Source organism: Rhopalosiphum padi, chromosome 2, assembly GCF_020882245.1.
Source record: "Rhopalosiphum padi isolate XX-2018 chromosome 2, ASM2088224v1, whole genome shotgun sequence".
In the NCBI taxonomy this organism is placed as follows: domain Eukaryota; kingdom Metazoa; phylum Arthropoda; class Insecta; order Hemiptera; family Aphididae; genus Rhopalosiphum; species Rhopalosiphum padi.
This window is the reverse complement of record NC_083598.1, coordinates 78,955,609-78,979,844: the sequence shown is the minus strand read 5'-3', so window position 1 is coordinate 78,979,844 and position 24,236 is coordinate 78,955,609. Positions and strand designations below refer to the sequence as shown.

The 24,236-nt window shown below is 26.8% G+C and overlaps 2 protein-coding genes across 4 annotated transcripts; one reads left to right on the top strand and one right to left on the bottom strand.

Moving 5' to 3' along the window:
- Window positions 1-434: 434 nt before the first annotated feature.
- LOC132923123 (uncharacterized) lies at window positions 435-22,389 on the top strand. Of its 3 annotated transcripts, none has more exons than XM_060986955.1 (11): window positions 435-649; window positions 7,689-7,806; window positions 7,899-8,002; window positions 9,830-9,901; window positions 10,001-10,117; window positions 10,202-10,298; window positions 10,793-11,067; window positions 11,465-11,709; window positions 13,920-14,079; window positions 14,269-14,438; window positions 20,717-22,388. In XM_060986955.1, exons 2-11 carry the CDS (start codon window positions 7,716-7,718, stop codon window positions 21,033-21,035), a joined length of 1,650 nt encoding a protein of 549 aa, XP_060842938.1. In that variant the 5' UTR covers window positions 435-649; window positions 7,689-7,715; the 3' UTR covers window positions 21,036-22,388. The 3 variants fall into 3 exon arrangements, with proteins under 3 accessions (XP_060842938.1, XP_060842937.1, XP_060842939.1); XM_060986954.1 differs by lacking the exon at window positions 435-649 and adding an exon at window positions 5,624-5,717; XM_060986956.1 differs by lacking the exon at window positions 435-649 and having other exon boundaries at window positions 7,692-7,801; window positions 20,717-22,389.
- Window positions 18,135-18,722, bottom strand: LOC132921775 (zinc finger protein ZFP2-like). The gene has a single exon (XM_060984976.1). The coding sequence runs from the start codon at window positions 18,720-18,722 to the stop codon at window positions 18,135-18,137; it is 588 nt and encodes a 195-aa protein (XP_060840959.1).
- Window positions 22,390-24,236: the final 1,847 nt, after the last annotated feature.

The window sequence follows — 24,236 nt, the reverse complement described above, 5'->3', positions numbered from 1 at the left end:
ATTTTGAATATTTGTTTCGAATTTATTGTCATAAAATTTTAAAATATTTATAGCTTAAAGGGCTTGGACCCCATATAAAATATGAATACTCCAATAGGTATCTATGATCCTTTTTTTCGTTAGATTTGAATTTCCATCAAAAATATTAAAATATTAAAAAGGTATTTATACGGCTATCTAGATTTTTTAACGACAATTTAAATTTATTTTGGTATCAGTGTGTCACAGCACTAAGAATCTGGTATATAACTTAAATATTACTACATATGATATATTATCTTTACTTGTAATGTATTATTGTAACTTATTTGTTTAATATTATTAATGCATTTGTATTATACAGATTACAGGTAATACAGGTGTCGTTAACGCATTATGTACGTGTGGCATACTTCCACCCTTGTTGTATCCATGGGAACAATTTATGTATAAGGCAAAGGAGATGTCTCGGCCGATATTAAACTGTCGTCGCGTTTTTTTTTTTTTTTAGTTCAGTATCGTGAAAATCGTAAAAAAAACCTAGAAAGAAATTGAGCTAGTTCACTGTGGCTCGTGCTCGTATGACATATCATTTTGGTATACTGCTGTCCGCTTCTTACTGTATACAATCGATAAGTTACTAATGTTACTATGACATCAATAATTTACTGTAAGTATACTAATTAACATAAGTCTATGGTAACCAGGTATTATTACGACCACCCGATATTTGTTTATGACAACACGTAGACTGTGCAGGCCATCGTCTGTACCTCTAACATTTATAATAGTATGCGCAAATGACGAATAAAAATGAATTGCCGACGACAGTGCGCGTGCTATACTGTAACAACCATGTCCGTGAACCACATTGTTCGTTCCGCATTTAACAATATTGTATTCTTCAAACATTGTGATTTCACCGATTTCGAAATAATTTTCTGGAAATTTGACTGGCTAACTATCGTAAAATATTAGTTATTGCCATGATTATATTGTCCAGTCAATAACTTTTTTTTTAGCTAATATTTTTTAGAAAATCTTTGATTTTGATATTTAATATTTTAATCTTCTGTGCTTAATAGGTATAAAATCCAAATCAAATATGAATATTTTATTTAAATAGGTTGTTATTAATGTTTTAATTTTAAAACAAGTTATGGGTATTTTAAAATTGTAATATTTTACAAAGTTATATCTTTCTTTAAACATAAATAGTAATAAATGCCTTTGAGATGCATGATAATATGATATTTTTTACAAGTTTGTTAATGACTAATGATATCATTCTGATATTAAAGCTATCAACACACAATTGAATCTGCTGAACTCTAATTTACAATCCTGCACATGGGTTTTAGAGTAAGAAAAAATAATGTGCTGATAGGATATGAAAAATGAGGAATTGATTGAAAATATATTTTTATTTAATTTAATTTATATGTACCTATATATTGATAAAAATAACAGAGATATTTAAATGTATGATGTTATGTATTTGGGCTTATTGAAACTTTAAATAATTAAATAACAATCATTTTAACTTTAGTTTTCGTTATATTTTATAATATAAAGTAGCTGAATCATATGATTAATCTAGGGAGATATTTCAAAAGTTGTATTATCGATTTCTATTAAATATTTAAATTATTGCGTAATAGTTTTTGAGCATATGAAATAGGTGAGTAGAAGAGTTTTGTAAACATATACTTATGGTTAGCTTACATTATAGTTTTATAATATTAAACATAGTGTCTAGGTTATCAATGATCATTGATGAGGGTCGAAACATCCCTGTGTACAAGCCATATGTTATGTATAATGTATAATTGTTGGGCGTATACATAAAATTTAAATATATACATTTTATTATTATATTGTATAGATATAAACAATATGTTTGAAGAGGTCACCTTTGTTCATTCTGTTTTAGACGGCCGCCCGTTGTGTGTCGCATGTCTTGTTAACATTTTGCCATAGTAGTCATGTAAATTGTATTTCCGGTCGTCTGCTTAGCCCGTCAACTCGCTCGTACACGAAAAAGTCCCCTGTACGGGTTGGCATCCGCTCGTGCAATTCTTTATATTTTCTGCCGTTTTTGACTAATATTTATATTATGTGTGTATGTTTGTGTATTGTGTGTACCCATGTATTATATTGTATCCACTTATTTATTCGTTAAAAATTGCGTCTTTTTCGAATCATTATAATTTTTAACCTGTATAGTTACAGTTTATAAATGTTATTATAGTATATCGCTGTATTATGTAAAAGCGTAGTGTTACTTTGTTAGCTACTTTTAAAGATTGATTTTGAAAATGATACATATATATTAAAATTGTATAACTTTACTTAGTTACCTAACGCGTGCAGTAGCACCACATTGGCGAAGTGGAGTTAGGTTAGGACGGTTAGGTATGTTAAAAAAATCGCACATTCGTTGGTATTTAAAATACAAATTCTAATTACTATTACTTATCTTAAAGACATTAAATAGTAGTGGTGTAAACACAGTTACAGATTTAGTTTATGTACATGATACCTATTACGACAGAACTATAAGTAAGATAAAGTTATGAAAATAAAATTATATTAAATTATATTAATTTTTTCCTAAAGTATTCTTTTGTAATGACTTTATATTGTGTAAAAAATCAAGTTATCAATATTAAACATCATATAATATAAATTAATCTGATTTTCAGCTGTTCAAAGATCATATTTTTGTATTCATAGTTTAATGTTATCATTATGGAATTATTCTGTTTATCAAAGGACAAAATTATTTTGGATTATTAATGTTGATACGTATTTCTATGTATTAAGATTAAAAACTATTATAAAAACATAATAGGTACATAGTGGATAATGGATATGTATACAACTGTTAAACTGTCTTTAAATATAAAACTCAAATACGTTTTTGTGACTAAATCAAGTTGTGGACACAAATTGCAGGAAATATCTCTAGACTGGCTGATTGTTGAGTTGTGAGAAGGTTATATTTGGTAAAAAGACGTTTTGGGAATTAGTCTATGTTAATTTATGTCTCAGGAGTAAAAACGTTGATAATGTTTTCTGGGTAAATGTGTCAAAAAGCTGAATAAGTTATCAATATGACTATCTCAGTATGTGCACTATACTCGTAGATTTTTTAAGTGTAAAGAAATGTCATTGGATGTGACGGGCGATTATTTCCAGTTGTAGCGTTAGTACTAGGCAGTTATTTTCTGGTTGAGTTCGACAAGCGAGGTTAGGTCGAGGCAAGTAACTAGTAAGGTTGACAGCCTTTTGTGACGTCCCACGCTACTACGCTAGTACGACGCCTAAGTCAGCCCGATAAACCCTTAAATCTTAATGATACGATGTCACAGTTAACAGGCATGCTGTGAAAAGTGTGTTCAGGATTCTAATATTCAGCAATACGTACCTACTACTATGAAAAATAGCATTTGGTCATGGACATGGGCGCAACTAGGGTGAAATATATTGGATTGATAAAACCTATAGTACAACATGAGAGCCTCCCTTTATTATTTATGATACCTAAGCAAAATTATTATACACAAAAAAATTTTAATATAATAATATCATAATACACATATTATTGTAATAAATTAATTTTTCTGTTATTAGTTTGTGCAAACTTATTTAAAATGTTTTCAGTATTTATGTTATTGGTAATTTATCTTTCAATACATATTGAAGCTAGATTTTTAAAATGATTTTGTTGCATGCTTGTTTGAAGCCAATTATTCACTCTTTGCCTTGTAGAAAAAGATCTTTCACAGGTAATCGTTAGATGTAAGGATCTAACAGTTATGATCATTTTAAAATGTTCAGTTTCAAAAAGATCATAACTTACTTAAAAATAATAATATCGATAAAAGGTTATGTAGGGCCCTGGATAATAATCTTACCTTTAAATTTTATTATAGGTCAATTCATTCTAATATCAATACTAACAGTACAATATTGAAACTGGCGAACAAAAAATTTGCCCTATGTCGTGCGTGTGTAAGACTGTTGTGCATGACTCATGGCGTATTGCCGTATTATATTAAATTAAAATAAACGATTGTGCCAAAATCGGAGTACCTATTATATGCATTTTCTCGGAGTACACTAGCTAGAGTATAACTTGAAGCATTCATTATTCTTTATTTGTTATTATTATATTTCAATAAGTACAGTACCTATAATAGGTATATTATAATGCTAGTGTAGTAGTCAGATTTTTTTGTTGAGGGGGGGGGGTGGCGTTGGCTGGGCTTATATTTTTTCTTTTAGTTTTTGCAATGCTCAAATATACTTACTCATCATCTATTATTACTTTATGACCACTTTTTATTTATTAAGTGTACATTAGGTTATTCTACGTTTTTATTAAACTATTAATTATTATAAACCACGGATTATTAATTAATATGTGTTTTAACATAACAATTTGTCAATTTATTTTTATTCAAAAATCTATAGTAACACTGACAAGATCATAACTTATGACTTTTATCAAACACATAATTTAATATAAAACTAGCTATAGTTAGTGGTATAGCAAAATTAATAAATATATAAGCAAAGTAAAATTGAAATAAAAACAAATTTTTTTTTATGATTTGTAAAATTGAAAAGAAATATGATGACACCGCCTATAGTCTCCAGTAATTTATTATTATTTATAAACGTGTTTTTACGGAGGTAATGAAAGAGCATAGTTAGCTGATTGCTTACTGATACGGCATATGGAGTTTTTTCATCACAAAACGACCAGAAAAGTGATTTATACTCTTATTAAAAATGTATTATCGGGAGTACTCCGAGTACTAAAAATATTAAGCTACTGAAAAAGTCGGTTAGTGATAGGAGCAAACATTTTAGTTAAAATTAAATCGTTTTGATATAAAATTATCGCAAAAACAATTTAGAAAAAAACTGCGAATTATTTAATACGATAGTAATAGTGGTATTATTGTATCAAACAGTGGCCCGCGTGCTCGTAAGGCCGGTGAACGCTTTCAGTGTTTTACTCGAAACTAGAAAAAATATTAAAAATTAGGAGATTAATGTTGAAACGTCAATATTTTCAGAAAATTAACTCTACAAAATGGCTATTTTAAATTTTTTCGAAAATAATTAAAAAAAAATATATATTTTTTTAAACTTTTTAACCAAAACATTAAAATAAATTAATACACGAAATATTTGTATAGTTCTTGTTCCTGTGAATCTTATAAAAAATCAGAATTATGATATCTCTATTACGAGTATTTCAGGAAATATCGCAATGGGTAAATCCTCACAGGACATCCTATATATACATTAAAAAAGATTAATTTCTTGGGTTTGTCGTACCATTTTTGGGCATATAAAGTAGCGTTATGTTCATTGAAGCATTAATCGCGCTGTTAATTTCCGCTATACACGTCATACGCATTTGATAACTTTTCTGTTTTCCCTACTGTTTATGCACGCTTTTAATTTATACCGTATCATTACTACTATTAAATATCTATTTTCTGAAACTTTCACGAGTATTTAAACTTTTGGAATGTCACGAGGTAAGGTAGTAAACAAGGGGGTTTTAAATGTCCCTATATAAATAGACTCACGGCATGTGTTTACCGATCATTGTACTCAGTGCTACGAGTATAGAATTGGTGAAATAGTGATAAATAATTCAATTATTTTTCTTTTAAACTGGAATAAAATTTTTATTGAAAATGCCACCAAAAACGGTATGTAATAAAATGACCCGTTTACATGATATGTAATAATATCATTAATGTCTATTATGAGATAAATTTATTAATCTATTTAGAAGTATATTCAAATATTAATATATTTTAGACTTTGAACAAAGCGATGCTGAATCTATTAATTTTACAATGATATGTTTTTAATTTTTATTTTTGAGTCCGTCATAATTTTCTGAAACAGTAAAAGCTCTTTGATTTTCAACTTTGAAGACTTCTAGTAGTAAATTTGATCTGGTTAATACTTTTGGTAAAATCAATTAATATATAAATAACCGAGAAAAATAGGAATTTTTACGTAAAATCAGTTTGTAACTAAATTGATTTTATTTTTTTGTTGTAACTAAAATTAATAATTATAGAGACTTGCATTTTTACCGAATATTTATATTAGCATTTAATAAAAATAATTTTCAAAATATTTGGCTTATTTTGTGCTATTCTTTTTTAATTTTTTTTTTGGGTATTTTAAATGTTCGATTTATTTTTTGTCAATCTTAATTTGCCAATTGTAATCCCTAAAATATTAATCGTTAAGACATTCCATCACTTATCAAATTATAATTTTCTATACTTGACGACATTTTAAAATATTTTCGAATTTTATAAATATATAGGACAAATAATAGGTAGATACTATATTAATAATTAAATTATATTATTGATATAATAAATAGAATGATTTTGTCAACAATTAATTCAACGTACTGTATTACGAATAGTAAAATAAATAATTAGTATAAATAAGCATAATATCAATACAAATATATTATAAAAGCTTTTAAGTAGTGTATACGCTGAATTCGTGATATTTGCATAGAATCGTTATCCATGCTCATTGGTTTACCATTGAAATGAAATTTAATACATCCATGATACATTACAGTGATTTAATCGTAGTACATCTGAAATAAAAAATTGGTTATTTACTTGACTATTTAAAAAAAAATTGTATGATGTTTTTTATAATTATTATACTCTAATAAGTCTAATAAATGAATTATATTTGGTTTCAGACCAAGTACAGTTAACATTTAACAGTATTAATGGGAAAATACATTATTATTGAAGAACTGTATGACGTACACTACACACGTTTACCCTTTTTTATTTAAAATTATACTATACAAAATTCTAAATCAAAATAATTAACTTTACATATTTAAAGAGTAAATTAAAATTTATTCATGGTGTTCAATATTGTTTCGTAAATAATTGAACGGAGATAATGAATCAAATTATTTTAACGGTTAACCTAATCTGTAAACATATGATAAAATATTAAAATAAAGGAAAAAATAAAATTGTCGAAAGTAATCTCACTTTCCTCAAACCTTGTAGTATGTATTAGACTGTTTTGTAGTTGAATAAAACTTAAATTTTTGAATTAAAGGTTTTAGTATGACCTGTAATACCTAGAGACGGCTGGAATGATCTACCTAACACAATAATTATAAGTAACAATACGAAATTATAACGTTCTTCTTATTATTTTATTAAATTTATTAGGTATAGTCATATTACACGATTAGAACAGTCATATTTGAGTGCTAAATTGACTAAACGCTTATGAAATAATTTTTTCGTAAAATATAATTATATTATACAAGCTTTACCCACACCAGGGTAAAATGATAAAATGTTTATTTTAAAAACCCAAATGATAATGAGCTATGTATAGCACATACGTTTGAATGAAATACATACTACATATATAAATAAGATAAACGTATATTTTTAGTAGTATTTTACAAAATATAAAACAATCAGGGAAAAATGTTGTCTCTGTTATTTTAAATGAACAATAATTTATAATTAATTAGGATGAGCTTGCAACTTTTGTATATGCTAATTACTTATGTAAAATTGAAAATTTTTTTGGTTGAAATAAATGAAATATTATTATATTATTAAATACTTAATATAATATATTTAATTAAATCTAATATACAGGCTAATCAGAATAAGAGATCCGGAAGAATGGCTAAAAAAGGTGGGCAAGCAGTGCTTCAAGAAGAAATAAACAATGATGATGATTGGACAAAAATTATAGAAAAACCGGGAATGTACGGTAAAAAAACTAAAATAATATAATTAATGTTAAAATATAATATATTAAAATAAATATGTTTATGTTTATGTTTATTAATATTTGTTTTTTAGTCGTTGACGTTTATACAGAATGGTGTGGACCTTGCATACCGATGACGGCATACTTGAAAAAAATTAAGTTGGAATTAGGCAGTGAAAATCTACATTATGCTATAGTAAATATTCTTAGTCTATAGTTTATACGATTAGCATATTCAATAAATTGTAGTGACTGTACAAACTATTAAAATACATAGTAATACATAGTTAAAGTGGGTAGAAATGACGATTTATAGTTAATTGAATAAGTTAGGGTTAATTTTTAATTCCATTACACGTTGTAATAAAAATGTTTTATCTATACTATTATACAAAGAGAAGATGTTTGTGACGTTGTTAAGGGTAATCCCTAAATGTATAGAGAGAATGAATAACTAAAAAGCAATTTAAAAATACCTTACTATAATATATCTCTAAATAAAAATTTGGTGTACGACGGGTATAATGTTCTCAATGCATACCAAAATTACTCAACTGATTTTGATGAAATTATGATCAATGTGTATAATTTTGTCTCCGTCATATAGTTTTTATTCCGATTAATGACCTCAATTATACCTCTTTATGATGTTTAGGACTGTGCGATAATTTAATCGATTATTTGAATAATAGATTGTTTTTGAATGATATATAATCGGTTAATCGATTGAAAAAATTCAATGCTGGCCGGGACAGTTATGTTAAGTTGATATGTCGGAAATATCATATATACATCAAATGAGAAAACCAAAAATAGTTTTTATCCTCACGCTAAATATTAGCATTAGGTCCATTAGGCAACCAAACTTAACACGGGTACATTTTGTATGGGCAACGAAGTGCACGGGGAAAGTTAGTTGGTTATAAAATCAATTGATACACGAACAGATAAAACATGTCCAAGGTGATTGAGTTATATTTATATTATTTGTTTAATTATATCTAAATAGTTGCATATTAAATTAATACTTGATTGAAATATTTTTTAAATATTTAATGGAGTTTTGAACAAAGTTTTTTTAGAATAGAAATATTTATTTTTATATTTATTGTAATTAATATAATAAATAAATTAGATGTAAAATGTAAAAATTAAAAAAAAATTGAGTAAGTTCTCGTAACACTTCCTTTTAGGCATCTCAGTATATTTTGTACAGAAATATATGTCTCCGGTTACACCCACATATTGTTATTTAAATTAAATTAACATTTTTTGTAAATTATCATCATAATTTAGCAGTCACTTAGCATGTGTTCGAATGGTTATAGCAACAATTTGAAATGTATTATTTTGCCTGTAAATCAAATATTAGAATTCATGCATGTTTAGTTGAATAATGACCGCCTTTAATAACTTAATAACGTGAAGTTACCTCTCAACATATTCCTATCGGTTAAAAAATGCTCACAAAAATTTGCATTGCAGAGCACAACTTCAAGCAGCAGATTAATTTAAAAAATGTGCCAATATTTTGCAAATAATCGCAAATTCTAAATCCAATTAACAATTCTATGCTATCCAATTATCCTCAAATAGATTGTCTAACTAAGTCCGAATTGGCCCCAAATTGACTTTACTTCTTTGCCTCACGCAGTAAGTGCTTAGGAGTTACGGGGTTGAGTTGAAATCTAGTTATATTTGATTAAGCCTTCTGTTTCCTGCAAGCACTTAGTTTCACCTACTAGTATATTGTATATCATGTAATTAATACATAGGTAATAAATTATTACTAATAATATAAACAATTAAACATATATTGACTGATGTAGTTTGTGATTAAATTAATAAGAAAGTTTACTTTTTATTAATTATTTTTCATATCACTCGTATAGTTTTTAATTAATTCATTTATTATCCATAATAATTATAAATTCGTCGTGTTTAATATACTAATATTGTACAGCTTTTGAAGCATATTTTTAATTAAGAAAATAGTTATTTGATTGTGATAATATAATTCTAGGCAAAATCGGACAACATAACTGTGTTAAAAAGGTTTCGACAAAAAAGTGAGTCATATTGGATGTTTTTTTATGTAAGTATATTGATTATTAATAGTCAATATAACATAATATTTGGTTGATAACTTTAATTATACTTATTTATTTTTCTTTATTAATAATATACCTACAAGGATGGGAAGTTAGTTAATATCATTATTGGTACCAATGCTCCTAGGTTAATGCAATTAATAGTGGAGGAGCTGGAACAGTATGTTAAATTTAAGAATGGTGAAGTCCAAAGAGAGTTTGTGAGTATCTAAACATATATTTATTTAGCTATGGATACCACAAACAGTTTTTGAGTATTAAAGACAATTTTTTTAAAAACTAAGATATCATTGACTACAGTGACTAACGAGGAACAAAAAAAAATAATCGACAGTGAAAACTATCAAAAACAGAAAACAAGGAAAGAAAAAAAAATTAGAGGTCTGTATTATTGTTATTATGTTTTGACTTCTTTTGTTTAATTAAATGGATATTAAATATATCAATAACTTATATTTAGTTATTTTATATAAATGAAAAATTGATTAAATATTTAATTTTTGTCAATATCGTATTTTAGGACTGTTTACTATCTATAGCTATCGTATCCGATTTTGGAAGTTAAACTGCAGATTACCCACCTTTTATCCATATTTTTGCAGTTATAGTTGTACATGTATTTTAAAATAAATATTTATGAATTTAATTCAACAATTTATATAACCGACTTATTAAGTTATATAAATATTTTATAATTTGTTAACAAATTGTTTAAAATAAACTTAGAGTGATGAAACAAAAAAATCAAATGTACATGTTTTATTGACAGTGGTTTTAATAGAAGAATACTATTAAGAATATCATGAAAAATAAAAAATAATACTAAAGTGGTTTTGGTATAACATCGCTATGACTCAAAAGATTAATAATTTAAGATTTTAGAATGGTGAAAGTGAGAGAACATTCTCTGAAACAATTTTCGGTTAACATACAAATGCAAACATGTGTTGTGTTTTTCCCTCACACGGTCAAGTGTATTATGGTGGAAGCACCAGTTGAAGAAGATGTCAAAGAACTTGACAAACCTCCCGAACCTGCGATGGTAGAAAAAACGGTATGTGAAGTGGCCAACTTATGTGCTAGTAAGTACGAGGAACTTATTGTTATCGAAGCTAATGAAGTGGAGTTGACAGAAGATAATTTGAACGAGGTAAAGTATATAATATTTTAAATATATTCATCATTAAAAATGTTGAAAAAATAAAAAATATACTCATAATATATTATTTTTAGTAATTTTTTCCTATAGAAAAATTTATATCCTACATTAGGAATAAATATAGCAAATTTAATTAAATGCAATTGCATCGCATTCTAGGTAAAAAATATAACATACATGCTACTTAATATTTTTTTCGGTGCACGGAAAAACGGAATTATAAAAAATATTTTTTTAAAATGATAAAATGATAATCATAGGAATAATAGAATCCTCTATAGCGTTTTTATAATAAATTTTTATATAAATATTAACTAACTACCTACCTATTTGGATATGAAACTATACACGAATTAGTATGTTAAATACGTACATCCATCTGTTTTAGATGTTTTTCATGGAAAAAGAGTTTTTGGAAAGTTTTCCTCAAGAATTGGTCGAACAACTGTTGAGTAAAAAAGTGTATTCAGTAATGTTGTCAATGCCTATTATCAAACATGAAATTGATGCCCAAGAAGTCGGCACAGAAGATGAAAATACATCTGAGCCTATCGACTTGATGGGAGTTATAGAGCAGAAGTTAAGCACAATCATTTATGGCGACGGAACCCCATTAAACCCTAGTCCGAGTTCGTAAGTACCTAAACTATCCACTTTTCGAATACGTATGTGTATCCTGTCTAAGTGCTGACTATTTATACTAATGTAAAAATGATAATAAAATTGATTTCGATATGCAGTCAGGGGTCACAATACTCTTCCATACATACAAAGAGAAAAAAATATTTGATTCCACCAATATTTAGTGTAATAAACTTTTCTTAATTAAGAAACCCTGTCCTTATATTATTGTATCATTATCACTTAAGCTATTCTCAAAAATTGCTTAATAAAGAATTATGTTAAAAAAAAATATATAAATAAAACTATAAAACTATAGTTTATGTACTCGTAGTACTATAATACATGTATATATTTGGGGCACAATGTATAAAATATTATATACCTAATATATTACATATTTATGTAATGATCAGTCTTGTAAAAAATGCTTTTGAAAAAGTATTAAAAATATTTTTTAAATACTATTATAAAAATGTATTTTACGAATACTTACAAAGTATTTGAATATAAATTTTATACTATTTAATATATACATATATATATATACATATATATATATATATATATATATATATATATATATATATATATATATATATATATATATATATATAATTATAATGTTACTATACTTATATAGTAGATTTTAATAATTTCACAAATACTATAACAGTATGTCAGTATAACATGACTATCTAAAGATAAATACATATTTAAATTAATATTGATAATTTTATTAGATTTTAATTTTTTTTTAAATTTCAATACAAAATCATTATAAAATAAGATGTGTAATTTTAAAAATTTTTGTCAAATTTTTGTGAAAAATAAATTATTATAACAGATTTTATGCCTTATGGTATTTAAATTTTGTTAATAAAACTTTTAAAAAGTATTCAAAATAGATACTTTAATAATAAAACACTTTAAAAAAATTGTATGTTAATACTTGTATTTGAATACTTAACAAGACCGATGGTGGTCATTCATATGGTTTAAGAAAAAAGCTGTAATTTTATAATGTTATTAATTGATTAATTATGACTAATTTATATATATATATATATTTTTTTATTAGATATTATACATTAAAATTTAAATATTATTTTCGTGAATATATATATATATATAAACAATATCATTATAAGTTTATATCGTTTTAATTACTTTTACTATAAAAAATTTATTCTAAGTTAGAATTTGTAAGACTCTTATTCTTATAAAGTGTTTGGTCTATGATCTTGAACACTATTTTTAAATACACCAAGTGACGAGTATTCAATATACACTATAAATATATTGTTTATATAATATATTCACTAAATTATTTTTTTTTTTGTAAGTATACAAGGTGATTCTTTTATCATTAAACACTCATTATTTCGCCATGTATTGACTTTTTTTATTTTTTTTTCAAAACATTTTGTTTCATGCTCTTCTCAAACTGTATGAAATTTTTATTTTTTCACCTTTTTATTTAATAGTCAAACCACTATCAAATTTCGATTTTCAAATGGTAACCTATATTTAAAATGTACTAATGGGGATATATTTTTTTATGAATTTTAACGTTCAAATTATTATTTTTCGTCAATTTTTTTAGCGTGATATAGCTTTTCAAAGTTGTGCGGTTTTCGGTTTTTATAATACTTCTTGTTTTTGAAGACCAGTAGTCACTTGGGTAACAGATAATGATAAGAGGTACATATTATTTTCATATGTAATAAATTCATAAATGGTTATTAATTGACGCAGTGATGAACTTTGTACCCGTAGTTACCAACGCCTCACAGCCGTAATAATCTGTAGGACGAACCTAAAAACTTCAAATCACCCAACTTTGAGTAGCTATAACTCACTAACGGTTAAATGAAAAATAATAATTTTAACATTGAAATTCATAAAAAAACCCCTACTATTTTATGATATTTTAAATATAGGTTGCCATTTGAAAATCAAAAGTTGATAGTGATTTTATTATTAAATATAAGGGTAAAAAAAAATAAAAATGTTATATAGTTTTAGAAAAGTATAAAACTAAAAATTTTGAAAAAAAAAAATTGAAAAAAGTCAACACTGAAATAATGAGTGTATAATAATAAAAGAATCACCCTGTATTGTGAGGCAAAATTTATGTAGGTATTACCTTTGATACATTTTTTAAAAAATATTATTTGATTCGTATACGCTATGAAGATTAGTGATACTATTTATCATAGGCTTGCAGATGTACATAAGATAATAAATGAATCTGGACAAAAAATACCATCGTTATATACCCCCATAAATCCGTTGAGTAAAGCTTCGGCGCTCACAATTTTGTTCAACGAATTCTGCAAAAATAATGGATACATTGCACCTCAGCCACCTTTACCACAGGTTAGAAAACTAGTTTTATTACATGTATGACTTTTTAATTTTTTAAATTATTCTTTATGGAAGTCGATACTGTTTTGAATTATTATTTTCATCGCCACACTGCATGGTCCTTAAGGTGCATTTTCAAATGTTGTCGTACATTTATTATTATAGTTATACATATATAGTGGACCCATTATTTTTTTGCAGTACCTTGTCATTTTTGATATCAACAAATCCAACATCGTGTTACCAATCATCGAAGATCTCGAAGAAAAAGTCGTCCATTACGGATTTTTCCGTTGCGCTGATCCTGAAAAACCCAAGCTATTGTGCAAAGATTCCGAATTGTTAGCTACATATGGTACAGACAAAGTCGGGTAGGTATTCAATTGTGTTATTATAATGTAAATTATTATGTATAAATTAAACCTATGGAAATACAAGCCTATAATATAAAAAAGTAAATCTATATCTCTATATGTAAAGGAAAGTGTACTTTACCAATAATCAACGCAGAGCCGAACCTATTTGAGTTATCGACTTGAAATTTCGAGGATAGATTTTTATAATAATTTCATCGGGCACTATGAAAGGATTTATCAAAATTTTGATTTTAAAGGGTTGAAATCGGTAAAAATAATTTTTTACATGTAATTTGTATATCTATATTAATCGTCTGTCTTGGTCTGCGGCCGTCCGGTTAAAGTTGGGCTGTAGACATTTTTTATACTTAAACCCGGCAACGATGGGTAATTCAGCTATAATATTATATGTAATTTTATTTATAACTTTTTGACTGTAGATTACTATCTACTTACCTATATAATAATATTATTAATATCTATACCAATATTTTTTATTTAATAGGACTTTTTATTAATTATTTATATTTTATATGATTTATTGATTTTGTTTAATTAATTGTTGAGTGTAAACAATAATAAACATAATAAAGAGGTAATATAATTGAGCTATTCGGTGTCTTACGCCTCAGAACAATTCATATCTACACGCCGATAAAATACACACACGAAAAAATGTCCGGTTCCAAGCACGAAACCATAAAGTAAGACCCTCGGGCCGCTGCGCCGTCTATACCGTATTCCCGTTATCGGCCGACTACTATTGTTCTTATTATATTATGAATATAATATATAGATACACAAATTACATGTACAAATTTATTTTTACCGATTTCAACCCTTTAAAATCAAAATTTTGAAAAATCCTTTCTTTGTGCTCGGTGAAATTATAATATTAATCTATCCTCAAAATTTCAATTCGATAACTTAAATAGGTTCGGCTCTACATTGATTATTATAAAGTACACTTTTCTTTATATATAAAGATTTTTAGTGAAAAATAAGCCTTGGGCCTCTAGCTGTACATTATACGTAGGTATATCACATTTTATGTATAAAGATTACCCGGAACACGTTGGAAAATTATTTAAAATATTATATTTATTCAATTTAATTGTTTGAATATATTTTTTAAAAATGTCATCGATCGAAGACATTTTTGTCAATGGAATGTTAACACCTCAAATAGTTGTACCAATTATCGGTGATGGTGCCTGCCTTTTCCGTTCAATATCATTTCATTTGTTTAACACTCGAGAAAGATGTCAGGAGATCCGAAATACAATTGTTTCGTATGTTTCTGATAATTGGAATAATTTTATTACTATGTCTTACAATTCAAATGGTGACAACTTTTCCACTGCTAAGGCTTATGTTCGTGAAATGGTCAATCCTACTGTCTACGGTGGTTATTGCGAATTGGTTGCAGCTGGAAATATTTTCCCATTTTCATTTCAAATTTATTATAATAATAATCTTTATGCTAAATTTGGTGTAGATACATTCCCAGTAAAAAGATTGCGTCTAACTGGAAATATTAATAGTGGTCATTTTGATGTTTATTTATATATTCCTAATATTTATAATGTTGCAGTAAATTTAATTACTACTTCAGAGGGCGATTTATCTATTTATAATAATGTTAGTGTCACAGAAAATAGTAAGAAAATAAAATTAATAAAAAAAGTAAGAAGCGTCGCCGTGCTAGATATACAGATAAAACTCGAATCAACCAAGTTAAGAAAGCTATAACAAAGTACAAAGCAATCAAACACCAAGAAACTTTAGGGTTTCCGATTAAAATTAATTTACGTAAATGGAAAATTAAGAAATTATCTGGTCTAGCATATAATCCCACAATTGATTATAAAAATAACATTGGCACTACGAACCAAAAATGTAATTTTTGTAACGCTCTCAACTCTCAAGTGAAAAGGCGAAACTCCTGGTATGTGCTGTAATATAGGTAAAACACAACTCGATCCCTTACAGCCGCCCCCAGAACCATTACGCAGTTTACTTGAGGGAGACCATCCTGATCATGATCACTTCATTAATTGTACTAGGAAATATAATAGTTTTTTTCAAATGACTTCGTTTGGTGCTAAACAGATTGTTAAAGAAGGTTTTTATGCCAATATTTAAAGTGCAAGGCCAAGTCTACCATTTGTACGGCAGTTTGATTCCAAATTCTCAGGAAAACCCATAATTTTTACAAATATATTTTGTTGGTGAAGATGAAAAAGAAGTTCAACTTAGATGCTCTCTTTATCCAGAAGTTAAACAAGCATTAGTCAAACAGCTAAAAAATATGCTGCATACTGAAAATAAGTATATTCGAGAGTTAAAAACCACAATAGATAATGCAAGTCAAAATAATACTAATTTTCAGGTGGTTATTCACGCTGATAGAAATATAATAAAATTATAAACCTATTAAAATTATTATTATTTTTTATTATATATCTATTAAAATTAATCGTCTGTCTTGGTCTGCGGCCGTCCGGTTAAAGTTGGGCTGTAGACATTTTTTATACTTAAACCCGGCAACGGCGGATAATTCAGCTATATTATATAATATGATTTCTATTTATTATTACTATACTACTCGCAGATCTTGCATATATATATTAACACACTACACACACGCGTTTTATGGTCCACATATTATTATCATAAATGCTATTGTTTTGCATAATATATATAATATATATTTACAATATAATATACATATATGACATACTAGAGCTTGCTACATACCCACATTCACTTATTATATATATTTAAAAATATTAAAAATCATATAATATTCTCTATGATAAACACATAACTGCATTATTTTACTTTAGTTGTTTTTTACTAAAAAAAAAACGAATAAAAAACTAAATGTATACGGTTTAAAAAAACAAAAAAGAGCGAAAAACATATTATTTATTCACTTAAAGATAAAGAATGATACATTCACTTGTGGATGAAGAAGAAAAAGATCATTTTGATCTCTTGCTAATTACCAACGGGGATAAAAGCCACTATTCTTACACGTTGAATTTCTCACGACTTATCAGATCACAGAAAACCAGACATCACAGCAGAGTTACTATGGTGTAAAATGGTATATATTATAAATCTTATAGTAGTTTAAATAGTACTAAATCTCATAACGAACCGTCGCATGTCACATAATAATGTGTTAATATTAACAATGTACATATTTTCTTCTTTGTAATATACCTAGAGATTTGTATTCTTATCAACATATAATTGTCTCATACAACCTTGGTCCATGAAGTGCTACGCAAAATTTTTCAACTTTAAAATATGTTTAAAATTGCATAATTCACAATGCGTATAGCTCTGCTTATTTATTAATTATAGAGGACAACGACTAAATGGTTTTTGCTACAAATGTTAATAAACATATAACAATTTATTTTTGATACACGCAAAACAATGAATTTAACACAGGTGTGCAGTAGATAACGAACATCTGGCGTGTTATAAACTTATAAACATCACAGACATGATAGTTATCAGCTGCATCATCATTAACAATTAAAATCATATTGAAAGGATTATTGTTGTCAAACACCATGCCTAGCAGACAGTGTCGTGCAATTTACCGACATGTCTGAGGAAAACATCGACTTCTGGTTCGTTCTTTTATTGTGACTCGTCGGACTGTCACAACAAGTGAACGTCTTACCACTGATATCACATGTCGCACCGGTACGGGTTTTCACTCGTATGCGTCTGCCGGTGTTTAATCAGATTGCCTTTATTGATAAACTTCTTGTGACATACATCGCATAGGTACGGGTTTTCACTCGTATGCCTACGCCGGTGTACAGTCAGATTGCCACTATTGATAAACTTCTTGTCACATACATCGCACAGGTACGGTTTTTCACCCGTATGCGTCAGTCGGTGTACGGTAAATTCACTATTACTGTTGAACTTTTTGCCACATACGTCGCATAGGTACGGTTTTGCACCTGTGTGAGTCCGCCGGTGTTTAGTCAGTTCACCATTACTGTTAAACTTCTTGCCACATACGTCGCATAGGTACGGTTTTTCACCCGTATGCGTCCGCCGGTGTACAGTCAGATTGCTACTATTGGTAAACTTCTTGTCACATACATCGCATAGGTACGGTTTTTCCCCCGTGTGCGTCCGCCGGTGTACAGTCAGTTGGTCATTCCTGTTAAACTTCTTGTCACATACGTCGCATAAATATGGTTTTTCACCTGCAGTATGCGTCTGCCCGGGTTTAGTCAGATTGTGTCTTAGAGAGATCGACATATCATACACGTATTTTTGGTTTTTTTACTAAATAATTTAATAATCATAGGTTAACTTATTGAGTTATAATGATATCTAGGTACATGCCAGTTGGTACGAGAACGTGAATGTTTTAAAAAACGTATTTACAATTGTGTTGTCAACACAATATTTCAAGCTAGTATATATATATAACACTAACCAGGAACTTAATTTCCATTTTTCGTTTAAAAACTAACACCCGCGCGTTTTTCTAAAATTTCTATAGTCAGATGAGATCTAAGCAATAACAGTTAATAACTAGATGGTATAAAAGTTTATTGATGTTGATATTTATACCTACATCGTAAACTAATTGACTTTTTCGCTTGTTGTATATATCAAGATCGGTCAGACAGCCTCTAAAACCGAATAGTTAGTGCCTAGTGGTTTACAAAAACAAAAAAAGAATAAAAATGTTTTCTTTTTAAATTCCGGAGGTGTTATAATTAATCAGAAAGTTGAGCATTCGTTTAATTTACGCAGTTTTTGTTTTTAATTTTATTTGTGCATTAAAAATTTAAACGTGTTTGACGTTTCGTTACGCATGTAATTGTTCAAACAATGTTTTTACTTTCTTGAATTTAAAAATGGAATTTTAAATGAAAAAAGGGGGAAAGTAGTTAATTGTTTTCCTATATAGTAGTTGTAGAGTGTATCTCATCATTCAGTAAGTCACTGTAATGTATGTATTAAATTTCAATTTAATGATAAATAATTACATACAAAAACGATTCTGAGCAGAGACAGACCGTCAGTATATTGTAGAAAATATATTGCTGTTAATTATTAAGTAATAGGTACGGTATAAACTACTATCAATCATGCAATAGCATTAATTTAATCTTAATGTTTTGAAAATGTAACTGTGTACATAAAATATAAAAATATACGTAAAAGTTTCAAACTTTCACAAAAAATATTTATGAATTAAAACAAAACGTTTAAAAATTTATTTTATTAAAAATGCATTATTCTTCGTTTAAATATTGAATTTCGTTCTAATTTAAACTTAAAATATCTATATATTTTTAGTTTTTTATGATTCTATTATGGACGAAGAACCTTATATTACATTTTCAAACCTTATTTATTTATTACTGACCTGGTTTAATAAAATTACAAAATAAAATGCAGTATTCAATTTACAAAACTTATAACCAAGTGACAATAATCTGAAAAAAATACAAATATTATTAGTATAACATAGACTAATAAAAAAACTATGATTCTTGTAAATTATATAAAAATATTCTGAAAATAGGAAATCTAATGTTTGTATTAAACATGCATAGGAAATAGTTTTTTAGATACCCGAAAGTAGACACTAGAAACTGTAAATTTTCTAAAATTTTTGGTAAACACAAATAATGAGTTCTAATGACATTAGAGGTCTTTGTTTGACCATGATTTATCTCGTGATTATACTTGGATTTCATTAGTCAAATTGTCCTTATTTTACAGTGGTATATTATTGTTGGTTTATCAATATAATAGGTATTAATATTATGTAAGCCAACACATAAGCGTTTGGCTTGTAATAACAAGATATCGTTTTTACCTGTGCTCACTTCATTGCTAAACTCTAAAATTTACCTAAATATTTCGTTATTTAACATATGTAAGTAATTTAGCTTTAACTATATATACATCATATCTATACAAGCCATTTGTTCTATATGTTGAGTATCTCGGATGTATAAACTAAAATGTACTCTTATAACTCATATAATTAAAAATCATGTTCAAAAAATATTATTTAAAAAAGTTGTTGGTGATAAATACAGCAAGGTTACAAGTGAGATACTGTATAATGTATATATCATATTAAACATATTTTTTACATTTTTTTTTACAACATCTGTAGCTGGATAATAGATGTTTTTAATGTTTTTGTAATTTTTTTAAATATTTATTTTGTTCATATAAAATATATATTCTAATATGTATTGATAAACATTGTATTTTTTTCACAGTAAAGACGCCAAATTAGTGTTGTCTGTACTCAGGGATGACAAGGATAAGAGTCTGCTGAGGTTCGTTGACGTTGGGCCGAATTACGTGAGTCCAGATCACGAGTCGGGCATTGATGATGCTATTAAGTTTTTCCCATACGACTTCGACGAGTTGGACGGTGAAGTAAAGTTGTGGCTCGCCCAACAGGAGGTTCAAGATGAAGAGGATACAGGAGTTGATCACGGATTGGGCGAAGGTGAAGAAGGAGTAATGGAAGAAGAGGACTCTCCACAAGATCAGCCACAGGAATCAGCGCAGTCAACCGTCGTGGGTATATAATTATACCGTTAATATTGTGTTCACTGTTCACCAACAAATGCCGATTGAAAGTTTGACTATTTTCAATTAAATACTTTTTGAAAAACATATTTGAATGTGTATTTTGAACAATTTTATTAATACCCAACAAATTGTTATAACATGACACATTTTTCGAATTAATTCATTTGTATAACTATTACTAGAAATATTGTATCTATTATAAATACAGTAACTATTTAAGAGATTCTTCACTGCAACAGCCCAAATTTTGAGTTTTTACACCAAAATTTCACAAGATTATGTTATCATTATGGAACGAAATGTAATCACAAAAACATTTTTGTAACTTACAAGGAAGTTTAGAATTTAAAACTTTAATTTCGGGTGCTAGAGTGACGTCACCTCAAGCACCCCGGTACGCTTCAAAATGATTTGATTGATTCGAAATTTTCACAAAATGTTGTAACCAAATTTTATCCAAAATTCGAGATTCCTGACTTAATTCAACTCTCGTTAAAACCGTTTTAAGCCGGCTGGTCATCACAGTACGTCATGCGTGTAAAAAGGTACGTATCCTTCAAAATGATTCAATAATTGAATCGAAATGTTTACAAAATGTTGTAACTATTTTGTAACCATAAAATGTAATTCAATATTCCAGATACTTGGCTTAACTGTAATCAATTAAGAATCATTTTAAGTGATATAAACATTTTAATATTATATATGTACGTGTGTATAATTTAAAAAAATAAAGTTATACGTAAAAACTTTCAAAATTAATAAACTAATATTAATATTAAAAAATATATTTTACACATTGTATATAATATTATACACATGCACGTATATAGTATTACGATGTTTATGTCACTTGAAATAATTCTTAATTGATTTAAGTTAAACCAGGTATCTGGAATGTTGGATTACATTAAGTTCCAAAATGGTTACAAAATGTTATGAAAATTTCGATCAATTAAGTCATTTTGAAGCGTACCGGGGTGCTGAAGTCACGTCACGCAAGCACCCAAAATTAAAGTCTAAAATTCCGAACTTCCTGGTAAGTTATAGAAAAAAATTTTGTGGTTACATTTCGTTACATAATGATAAAATAATCTTGTGAAATTTTGGTGTACAAATTCTCAACTTGTGGTGCTGGAGTGACGGACCTCTATTTAAGGCGGGTAAATAAAATAATATTTTTAAGCAACATCTTATTGTTTTATACATTCACTTTAAAACTTTATAGGATGAATAAGTTACAATTGCCGGTTACAAATGTACAGACTGATCTTTAAACAACTTACCTTTATGTTGATGTATATTAACTATATAAAGTATATTTTAATTTCTAATTATTCAAAAATGTAAATAGATAAGCAGAAAAAAAGTGTTTATTCTAAAAAGTATTCCGAATACCTATTTACTCATTTATTCAAATAAGTACTTATTCTTTTTTTTTGACTATAAAGTTTTCTTGAAAAAGACATAAACTACGTAGGTATTCCTAATACAAAATAAAAGTATTCTTTGTAAAACTGTTTTATATATGCTCTTAATAACAATTTTTGAGAATAATATGGTCTTTAAAATAATATATTACCTAGGTATCTCCATTACTTCGTAATATTTGTAATACAAAAAGTTCGAAAACAGTTTAGTAAAATACAAAACCTTGGTACTTAATTTTGGTTGTTTAACTTTTCTTATTTCAATTATTTAAACATAGAATAGTGGAGCATTATTAATAAAAATTTTAAAGTAATGAAATATAATCACGTTAAATAAAATCAATATTTAAAAAAAAAATAAGTGTATCGTAAAATTTTTTATTTCTTTTTACTACTGCATTAATAGTTTTTCAAATGACTAGAGAATGCTGTTATAATTGATATAATTAAACGAACAAATTGGTGTTTATGTAAAATAAAATATTTCTAAACTATAATAGTAATTAGGTACATGTATTTTTTTTCAATAAACAACATTATGAAATTAAAAATGGAACAATGTACAACATTTTAGAAAAAACTATATTTTTGTTAGTGCATAAGAAGTATAAAATTCAACCACATAGTTGAAAAAAAATAATCAATGAATAGAAATTTCTGTTTATATGAAAAATATTTAAAGGTTTTTTTAATGTAAAAGTTATAAGGCTTATCATCACACTATTTGTTTTCTCTCTCTGACAAACTATATAAGCGCAACCTATCAAATTTTAATTTAGCAGAACCAATCTTGTGTTGTTGACTTGAGTAATAGAGTGAATTGACCTATTATCAAACTTAAACTTAAGAAAATTATCTGTGTTGTTAAAAGTTAATTAAAAACTTATATTATAGTGAAACATAATATTAAGTTGTAATAAATCTAGAAAGTTTTAAAAGTAACGAATGATGGTAATTGGTAATATTTGAAAATTATTTGAAAATACCATTTTGATGAAAAACGCGAAAGCAAAAATTGAAACTTTAAAACTATATTTATCTAGCTGATATCAACGTCAAAACGTTTAAATATTTATTTGGATAAAATAAATAAAAGTAAAAAAATAATGAGTCATTATTTGTAAAAGTGATTCTTGGCATTTTCAACGGTTTATTTTAATGGCTGGAGGCATATTTACTAGTTTAATATTATGAGTATTCTGATGGGATGTTGGTACACACCAAAATGTCTTAAGTTTAAATTTGTTTTTTTATTTTTAGTTTTGTTTTATCCTTACTTGATCATATTATTTTTTCCTTGGATAGAAAATTATGTTTATAGGTTTTTTTAAAACATTTAAATTATAAACATTTTATTTAATGTTTTGTAGTATTTTATTATGTAAGATTATTATTAATATCTTACTATGTTGAATTTGATATGGTCCTATTTTGATTTTTAAATTAAATATGCATTAATAGTTGTTTATATTATTGACCTTTTGAGTAAATTTGTGTTTTAAACGTACGTAATCTAAAAAAATTAAAAAATTTAGAATATTTCATAAAAAATTATGTTTATGTTTTTTGATGACCTGAATACAATTTATTTACAATATATTTAGTGACGATATTATTATGTTTTTTTTTTTATAATATATACTAATAGATACTTATATAGGTAATTATGTTATAATTTACTTATATAAAATGAATACTTTTATTTAAAATTGCATATATTTTGTATACAAGGAAATTTATATAAAGTTAAAGTTAAAATAATAATATT

Excerpts from the sequence above, each read along its gene's own strand:
- LOC132923123 (XM_060986954.1), top strand. Across the intron at positions 7,807-7,898 it reads AGAAAAACCGGGAATGTACG|TCGTTGACGTTTATACAGAA; the intron begins GTAAAAAAACTA and ends TTTGTTTTTTAG. Across the intron at positions 10,299-10,792 it reads GAAAGAAAAAAAAATTAGAG|ATTTTAGAATGGTGAAAGTG; the intron begins GTCTGTATTATT and ends TAATAATTTAAG.
- LOC132921775 (XM_060984976.1), bottom strand. The coding sequence starts at position 18,722 with ATGTCGATCTCTCTAAGACACAATCTGACTAAACCCGGGCAGACGCAT.